The following is an 8,931-nucleotide window of genomic DNA, read 5'->3' on the forward strand; positions in this document are numbered from 1 at the left end:
ACCTGCCTCCTGCTCAGCCCAACCCAGAACTAAAATAAAGTCTCGACTCTCAAAACTACCTCACTCTGATCCATTCTCAAATTCTCCCCGTGTGTTTTATTCAATGACAGAATGACCGATTCCGATCGCCGCCACGTTGAGGAAGCTCAAGTTCGAACTCGCGCTCCGATTCCTTCTCTCCTGAAACCTCCGGACTAGTCTTCACCGGTGTACTCTCTCTCCTCTTCCACAGCTTCAAAGCTCCGGCGCTCCTCCCAGGTCAGCGTAACCCCTAATCCCAATTCGTATTCGATCAATTTCTCTGTCGTTTTGTTCTGTGAAATGTCGTTTTTTTTTGGCCGCTAACTTTTTAATGACTAAGATACCCCTAGCGTTAAAATCACATTTGCGTATAAATCACGTCTAATCTTGCGCCAAACCAACGTCCTCATTTGGCTAATGCGTTAAACCAACGCTATTTCCCAAAGCTCCCAAGGAAACCCAACTCTCCTATGTATAAGGGCCAGTGTTTCCAATACTAAACCACATTGTTGCTATCACGGTAAACCCTTCTTCTCTGAACTAGATTTTGGTGTGGGTATAGACTTGTTTGACCAATCGAAACATGGTTCCGTCTCAGGCTGCATCTCTTCCGGTAAGTAATTTGTACTTTTTCTGGGTTAAAATTTGGTATCTATTGTGTTTGATGGTGTTTCTTGGTTTAGGGACAAGAGATTTAATCGTTCTTGTGTATGAGTTTGATTGATAAAAGATGTAATTTTGTGAGGACCCAACCGGAAAAGATTTGATCTTTCGCTTCCACATCAAGGATTTATGAATTTTGGAGATTAAAATGCAGTTTTGTGACCTTTGAAGGGGTTTAGATTAAGGTTGTGCCTTGTGAAGGTGTTTACATCTATTGTGGTTTGGTTTTTGGAAGATGAACTTTTCGTTTGGCTTATTACTCTGTTTTGGTTGTTGCGTTTAAGCATAAATATTCAATTAGGTCAGAGATAGGATTGTATCACCTTACATAAGGTTGTGTCACTGATTCACAAAACTGTAATTATGTTGTATAGTTCTGGTTTTTGTTCTTCCTTTGTTCCTTTGAATCTAGCAGAATTATTGTCATATAGAGACTTTTTGTATTCTTATTCTTAAGAATTATTGAACAGTGTTTAGATGAATAAACTTTACTTACTTTTGTTTCTTGTGCAGAATATATGCGGCTTTTGCTTCAGTAACCTGAGAACAGGGCAAGGCGATGCCATCTTCACTGCTTAGTGTAGACACGAATTCCATTTACAGTGCATTCTCAACAATTCCCAGCATGGAAGTCATCGTTGCCCAATCTGTGCAGCTAATTGGGACAAGGATAGTGTACCTTTCCAAGATCCTCCTCCTCAACCAAACAATTTGGGTGGATTCCCTTCTTTTTCATTTCAATTTCACCCAAAACCCCATTCGACTTCTCCTCTGAATTCATTTGGTACTTTCAACCCATTCCAACAGCACCCATCTGGTGCTCTGAACCCATTCACACAACAATTCCAAGACCCCCGGGAACCTGCTAGCTACTTTGATGATGAACCTCTCCTAATTATTTCACCCACCCAATCCTCCGGACCCCAGAAGGTAACCATTAGGACTCACACAGAGACCCCTGCTATATCTGCTGCAGAATCACGTCCACAGTTTCCTGTTCTTGTCAGCATTCGTGCACCAGCACTTCAAGATCCTGATGGCCATGGCCGTAAACCCATTGACCTTGTGACAGCTCTGGATGTAAGTGGCAGTATGACTGGCCGAAAGCTTGACCTTGTTAAGTGTGCTGTTAAATTTGTCATACAAAACTTGGGGGCTTCGGATCGGCTTTCTATAGTTACTTTCTCCACAACTGCTAGAAGTCTCTTTCCCCTCAAAAGAATGTTTGTTGAAGGCCGTGAAAGTGCAACCCTAGCAGTCGAATCTCTTACAGCAGTTGGTGGAACTGACATTGCAAAAGGACTCATCACAGGAACTAGGGTCCTTGAAGGAAGAAAGGAAAGGGACCCAGTGGCTAGCATCATGCTCTTATCGGATGGCCAAGACAACTACTGTCACAAGCCGAGCCAAATGTTGAACAAATTGCCTACTCCGGTATGTTCTAGCGACACGCAACATGAAATCCCAGTCCACACATTTGGATTTGGCAACGACCATGATGCAAACATTATGCATGCTATTTCTGATGCATCAGGGGGAACCTTTTCATACACTGAATCAGTTGGAATGATACAAGATTCCTTTGCTTTGTGCATTGGTGGTCTTCTCAGTGTTGTGGCTCAAGAACTTCGCCTCACAGTAAGGTCAGCTTCAAGTGGGGTGAAGATTGTATCAATACCATCAGGGAGACATGTCGGTCAGATTTCTGATGAGGGTCGGCAAGGCGTTGTCGATGTTGGAAATATGTATGCAGAAGAGGAGAAGCAATTTCTGGTGTACCTCTTAGTCCCACAATCCTCAGCTTTAGAGACTAAGACATCATTGTTAGATGTGTCATGCGTGTACAGAGATTTAGCGTCAAATATTATGCTCCAGGTTTCAGGTGAGAGAATAGAGATACTAACACCTGAGATTTGTTCTCCTGCTGAAAAAACAGTGTCTTTGGAGGTTGATCGGCAGCGGAACAGGGTTTTGGTGGCTGAAGCTATTGGAGAGGCTAAAGGGTTGGCAGAGATGGGAAACATGGAGGGTGCAAGGGAGATTTTGACTCAACAAAGAGAAACTCTCTTAACAACACCAGCAGCTCAAGCTGGGGATGGTCTCAGCAGTTTGCTTGAAACAGAGCTTAGAGAGATCATGATTAGAATGTCAACCAAGGAGTCGTATGCTCACACTGGGCATGCTTTTGCTCTCGCAGGAATGAGCTCTCATTTACAACAGAGAGCCACAGCTAGGGGTGACACAGATACATCATGTCTCTCTGCTGGTTTTGGTGCCTCTAGGGCTTTTGGTTGTGCATCTGCTTTTGGTGGCTCCTCTGCTTTTGGTTTCTCTTCTGGTGGCTCCGCAGCTTTTGGTGCTGCTGGTTCTCTATACAGCGCAGGACCAACTTTTGGTGCCTCTGCTGCTGCTGCCGGTGGAGGTGGTCTACGGGGTGCCCCCATGATGTTTGGTGCCCCCGTTGGTGCGTATGAAACACCTGCAATGCTCAGAATGGTAGAAAAATCAAAGAATATAGGCCTCCAACCAGAACAATAGGCTAATACATTTTAGTCTTCTTTTGGTTAATTGTCTTTCTATATTTCTGTTGCTTGTCACCTTTCTTTGTATGCATTGGATGAATCTTTAGTGAAGTTTTTATATTTGATTCTCTACTGCATTTATTCATTTTTCTTCTCTGTTCCGTTGAAATTTTGGGTCTCCTTATTGTTTTAGTCCAATTTGTTCTTTTATTACTTGCATTCTTGCATTCTTGTTTTTACTTGCATTCTCGTTTATTCATTTTTACTCTCTCACTTCACAGAAATGGAAAATTATCCATGTTCATTCCTTGGCCTGGTTTTTACTAGTGAAAAGAACAGAGGCATGATGCCCCTTGAACACATACTCACCTCAATTTCTGATCTATACCTAATGTTTTGGAAATTAAAAAAAGAAAAACTAAAATAATATAGCAATATAATAATCTGATTTCATTTCCAGACGTGCTTCCTAAGCTTTGCCAAACAAAGTCTCCTCTGTATTCCTATTCTGTTTGACCGACTCTTCATTTCACTACAAAAAAGCACAGACCTCTTCTCCATCTCACCTTGCTTGACTCTCATCTCTTGACCCTCAAAGCTCAGACCCTCATTCTCTGTGAAAACTTCCTGTTTTGTTGAATCATCGATTTCAGTTGCCTCTGCGTTCAGGAAGCTGAAGCATCAACCTTGCCACTCGGATCCTTCTCCTTCTGTTTTGTAGTCTTTGGTGCGTAAAGACTTGTTTGAATACTCCGAACACCATGTCTTCTCAGTCTGCATCTGATCAAGTGAGTAAAAGTTTTGATCTTTGATGTGAACACTGGCATTCAGAACCGATCAAGCAGATTGTGAAGTCCATGGACCATGAATTGTTGTTTTTTGGGGTGGTTGGGTCTTTAATACTTTTATGAGAATATACTATGAATCCTGTAGCTAGGAATATTTCTGTATAAATAGGTTTCTCCCATTTTCAGTTTAGAAATTTTCCTTTATGACATATTTGGTAGTTTGGAAGTGTAATTCTTAATTGCTATAGTGTCTGTGCATAGTTTTATAGTGAAAAGATCGTAGATTACCACGGTGTATGAATAATCTGGTTGCCCTTTTTACCAAGATAAGATGTTATATAAGATAGTTTGTGTCATATTCATCATGACTTTTGAGTTGTGAATTTTGAATGAATGTTGTGTCAAGCTGTACTGATGCACAGAAGTTCATCTACGTTGTAGAATCCCTTTTCTCTAATTGAATGCAGTTGATGTTCCGTGCTTGATAATGTCTTACCATGTTGCACAAGATATGATTCTGTCATGTTTATAACGAAATTGTTGACTGATCTGGTTGTGTCATGTTGTACTGAACTACTGATGCACATAATCCTTTACTCTTTGTTCTGTTCAAATGTGGCATGCAAAGTTCATTTGCTGATAAAGCATTTTCCTTTTGTGTGATTTAAGAGAGGAAACTGTGCACATATGATTGCACAACATTTTCATTTGTGTTTGATTTAAATTTATTTACATGTGTTGGTGCAGAACAACTGTGGCATCTGTCTGAGTAGCATGGCAGCCCCAAAAGGCCAAAAATTATTCACTGCTCAATGCTCCCACTCCTTCCACTACCCTTGCATTGTCCAGAATGTTCAGCATGGAAATCTTTGTTGCCCCATTTGCCGAGCAATATGGGATAAGCAAAATGTTCCTTTCCAACCAAACAACTGGACTAGTACTTTTCCCCCTCAACATAACAACTCAGGTGATCCCCCTCACCCCTGGGGTGTTAATTTCCCTCAGCATAATAACTTGGGTGGGAACTCTCCCAACATCTCATTCTCATTCCAACCACGACAGCCACCCCATCCGACTTATCATCAGTACTCATATCAGCAACCCAGTTGGAACTATCCTTCCTTCCCATTCATGCAGCAACACCAAGCCTTTCCCGAGCCAGCTAGCTTCTCTGATGATGAACCTCTTTTGTCCACCTCACCAATGCAATCCAATGACCGCCAGGGAGTAACAATTAAGACTCAGACCGAGTCCTTGGCTATCTCAGCTGCAGAATCTCATCCGCGATATCCTGTTCTTGTCAGCATTTGTGCACCATCTCTTCAAGATACTGATGGCCAGGGGCGTACCCCCATCGACCTTGTGACAGTTCTGGATGTAAGTGGCAGGATGTGTGGCCTAAAGCTTGACCTTGTGAAGCGCGCTGTCAAATTTGTCATACAAAACTTGGGGGATTCGGACCGGCTTTCTATAGTTACTTTCTCCACAACTGCTAGAAGACTCTTTCCCCTCAAAAGAATGTCTGTTGAAGGCCGTGAAAGTGCAACCCTAGCAGTCGAATCTCTTACAGCAGTTGGTGGAACTGACATTGCAAAAGGACTCATCACAGGAACTAGGGTCCTTGAAGGAAGAAAGGAAAGGAACCCAGTGGCTAGCATCATGTGTTGGAATGGACTTAGCATGTTGAGTCCTAAGGCATGACAACTTCCATAATATATGCAGAATAAACATTGTGGAATTAAAAACACATTATCATGATATATTTATCTAAATGAAATGGTTAGATAAGTAATGAGATACAATTAAATTATCTTGTCAAACAAGATAATAGAGATGGACTAATATTATTGTTTTCTAGTGGAACTCAAACTCTTTGATGGACAGAATTTGAGCTATCCAAAATACAGTATATAAGGAGGTCCCTATGCACACTCTAAACTACGCCAATACGAGTCGCTCTCCATCTGAGCTTGGTAACTAAGTGCTGCATAGAAGATCCTTATCCTCGGAGCTCTCGGTCTACCTACGGTGTATATGATCTTGTATAAGTTGTATCTATATATGTGTTTATGCTTAAGTGTTTTGCTCTTGTGGTTGTAGACAACATGTGGTATCAGAGCCACCAAAACACTTTCATAAATCATTTTACATATGATCAAAAATTTTACAGAAGTTTTCTTCACAATTTTTCCGCAATTAGTTGAAGAACAGAATGGAAAAGAGGAAGAAGTAGGATTCTTAAGGTGTTTGACCCGAAAGCATGTACCATACCTGTTTTATTAGAACACGCGGATCCTATTTGACCCGAAATCACCATACGAAACCTATTTAAATTGAGAAACTCGATCGTTGAAGCAACGATCATTTTGGAAAAACTGTTCTGGGGCTTAGCTTCTGCGAAAAAGGTCTATGCTTTTCTTGATTTCAAGGTACTCTGTTCAAATTGATAGTTACAGTCTTTTAATGGTTCATTGTCGATCATTCTTTTAATGGAAAATAATTAGGGATCAAATTCGCATTTTATTGTTTCTAATGCACAGTCTTTCTTCTAATGCGAGAAAACCAAATCGGGTTCTACTCGGTTACTGGGCAGGAAAAGAGGAAGAGGGTCTCGGACGCTCCTCCGTCAACCTAAAGCGATCAAGAGCCGCCGATCAAATTTGGCTATCACCATTCATTATATGGTAAACACACTCATTGTTTTGTGATAGCAAGATAACTGAAGAAGATAGTAAGTCATCTACCGTCAAGAACAACCTCAATCTTGAGAAAATTCTTAAACGACAGATAAGCATCATATTGCACTCACTGATTGAATTTTCTGTTCAATTCGATATGCACAACTATTTGTTTTATCTCTGTGACTAGTTTTAGAGTTCAGGAATTTGATATTCTGATATTTAGAGATGAGTCCAGTAAGGATATTAGAGGCTTCAATCCACAGGTTTGGTTTTTGTGATGACCAATGAGGCTACAAATGTGCATACTAATAGCATATATATGGATAGGTGCATGAATATGAATGTCGATGGTTGCTTTTTGAAATCATGATTGACCTTGTGAATACATGTTCTTATTTCAAGGAATTCAGTTCATAGGATTTATGAAAATAGTTCTGGGAATTGGTTTTGTGGATTATGCTTTACTGCATGAGCATTGGCTATTGAATTTGCTGTAACATAAACATAGTAGGAACTATCAGATTCATCATCAATCTTTTGTATAAAAGTGATATTGTTATTGCTATTGAACTGAAATTTTGAAATATGATCTTTGGTTCAGAACATGTCGGAGTTTGAGCATAGTAGTGCTCAATTGCATAACCTTTATTGAGGGAGTGGAAGGGCTTATCATATGGGATCCTATCATATGAGTGATCAGTAGTGGCTCTACGTTGTGCAATTCAAAATTTTTGGTTTTCTATATGGAATGATAGGCATTGCTTTTCTTGTTAATGTGGCTTATAGTCATTGTTCTTACATATACTTGCTGTCCAATAAATAGCTATTGATCAATGACTTGTTTTATATCTGTGACATGCTCTCTATTGCTGTTTTGGTATAACTGTAAACTATATATGACTGTTAAGATGAACTCATTGACATCTTGATAAATGACGTAATAATGCCTTAACAAGAAAGCTTGGTAAGTAGATTATAGACTGTACTTTACATGATTTCTGGCTAGCATCAAAATCTTGTTTTGCATCTCCATTGATATTGAGTGTGTATCAGGTTTTGATTGGTTATCTAAGGATCGATGTTCTATCTTTGGTATTGCTACAAGATTGTCAGATTGATATACAAAATAATAATCATATTGTAAACCAACGGGAATATACTTGCTTGATTCTTAGCAGATATTAACATACATGCTCATGATGATCGGACAATAAAGCTAAATTTCTAGCTAGTAGCCAACTATTTATTGAAGCAAATACATGTTTTTTGATATAGCCTATTATTGTTCCTACTTGGTCATTATTCTGATTTTCATTTTGGATATTGGAACAAGTATCAAGCTCATCTAAATATGTACAAAGGTTATTGTTTTGGACTTCAGGCATCTAATGACAGTACTATATTTAGATGCCAATATGCTTACCTAATCCAGCTTTATGAGTATGTGATTGTAAGGATAATGAAGTGAAGAATTAAGGATGCTTGTGTGAAATCCTATGAAGTTTTTATACAGAACACAGAAAAGAGACATGCATAGAGCTTTCTTTGGAATCAGACTACAGAAATTGCTTGGATACTATATGGGATTGTATTTATGCATCTACTGCTGACATGATTTAACAGAAGTAAGGTATGTTTTCAAGAACTCTTGAAGATGTTTAAAATTGGTTATCAAGTGATGCTTAAAGTGTCTCTGGGATGTACATGAACTTAATTAAAGCATGCTGCCCTGGTATTTTAGATAAGGATATTCTGTAATGATCATATGTCAATGATTATAGTGATATGTTACCTCAATGCTTTTATATGATCTGGAATATCTTACATATGTTGATAATCATTGTGTACTTGTTGTTACAATTTGCTTATGTAAAATTTAGTTAACAAGATAAAAGATATCTCCCAAAAATGAATCTTGTTAAATTTTCATTAAATTTTACTTTAAGCATAGTTGGTGTGTTCTTCAAGCCTTGTGCTCGATGAACTACGGGAATCAACTTTGGTCTTTGGATCCTTGGGGTGTCGTAGTGGTACATGTTGCACACAGCAAACCGCCACTAGGATTTCTCATTGATTATAAAGGTTATAAGATCAAGAAACTTGTGTTGTGCATATTAATTTCATGACTGTATCTCTCACAGGAGGTTTAAACTTTACATGCATTTAATTTGCACATACAGGCTATACAACACATCACAAAATTGATAAAATGCATTTGATTTGCCTAGATCTTTTCTTATTACCATACATGTGTTG

At 39.2% G+C, this 8,931-nt stretch overlaps 2 protein-coding genes across 3 annotated transcripts; both read left to right on the forward strand.

The window, feature by feature from the left end:
- Positions 1-135: 135 nt before the first annotated feature.
- On the forward strand, positions 136-3,334 carry LOC101293757. Of its 2 annotated transcripts, none has more exons than XM_004293642.1 (2): positions 136-258; positions 1,198-3,334. In XM_004293642.1, exon 2 carries the CDS (start codon positions 1,777-1,779, stop codon positions 3,220-3,222), a length of 1,446 nt encoding a protein of 481 aa, XP_004293690.1. In that variant the 5' UTR covers positions 136-258; positions 1,198-1,776; the 3' UTR covers positions 3,223-3,334. The 2 variants fall into 2 exon arrangements, with proteins under 2 accessions (XP_004293690.1, XP_004293689.1); XM_004293641.1 differs by lacking the exon at positions 136-258 and adding an exon at positions 584-634.
- A 439-nt stretch (positions 3,335-3,773) lies between these two features.
- On the forward strand, positions 3,774-5,751 carry LOC101301368. Its single transcript, XM_004293668.1, has 2 exons — positions 3,774-3,994; positions 4,742-5,751. Exons 1-2 carry the CDS (start codon positions 3,968-3,970, stop codon positions 5,693-5,695), a joined length of 981 nt encoding a protein of 326 aa, XP_004293716.1. The 5' UTR covers positions 3,774-3,967; the 3' UTR covers positions 5,696-5,751.
- The last annotated feature ends 3,180 nt before the right edge of the window (positions 5,752-8,931 follow it).

Source organism: Fragaria vesca, linkage group LG3 (genome assembly GCF_000184155.1).
Source record: "Fragaria vesca subsp. vesca linkage group LG3, FraVesHawaii_1.0, whole genome shotgun sequence".
Lineage (NCBI taxonomy): Eukaryota > Viridiplantae > Streptophyta > Magnoliopsida > Rosales > Rosaceae > Fragaria > Fragaria vesca.

Coding starts and splice junctions, on each gene's coding strand:
- LOC101293757 (XM_004293642.1), top strand. CDS start 1,777: ATGACTGGCCGAAAGCTTGACCTTGTTAAGTGTGCTGTTAAATTTGTC.
- LOC101301368 (XM_004293668.1), top strand. CDS start 3,968: ATGTCTTCTCAGTCTGCATCTGATCAA. Junction 3,995..4,741: donor CTCAGTCTGCATCTGATCAA/GTGAGTAAAAGT, acceptor GTGTTGGTGCAG/AACAACTGTGGCATCTGTCT.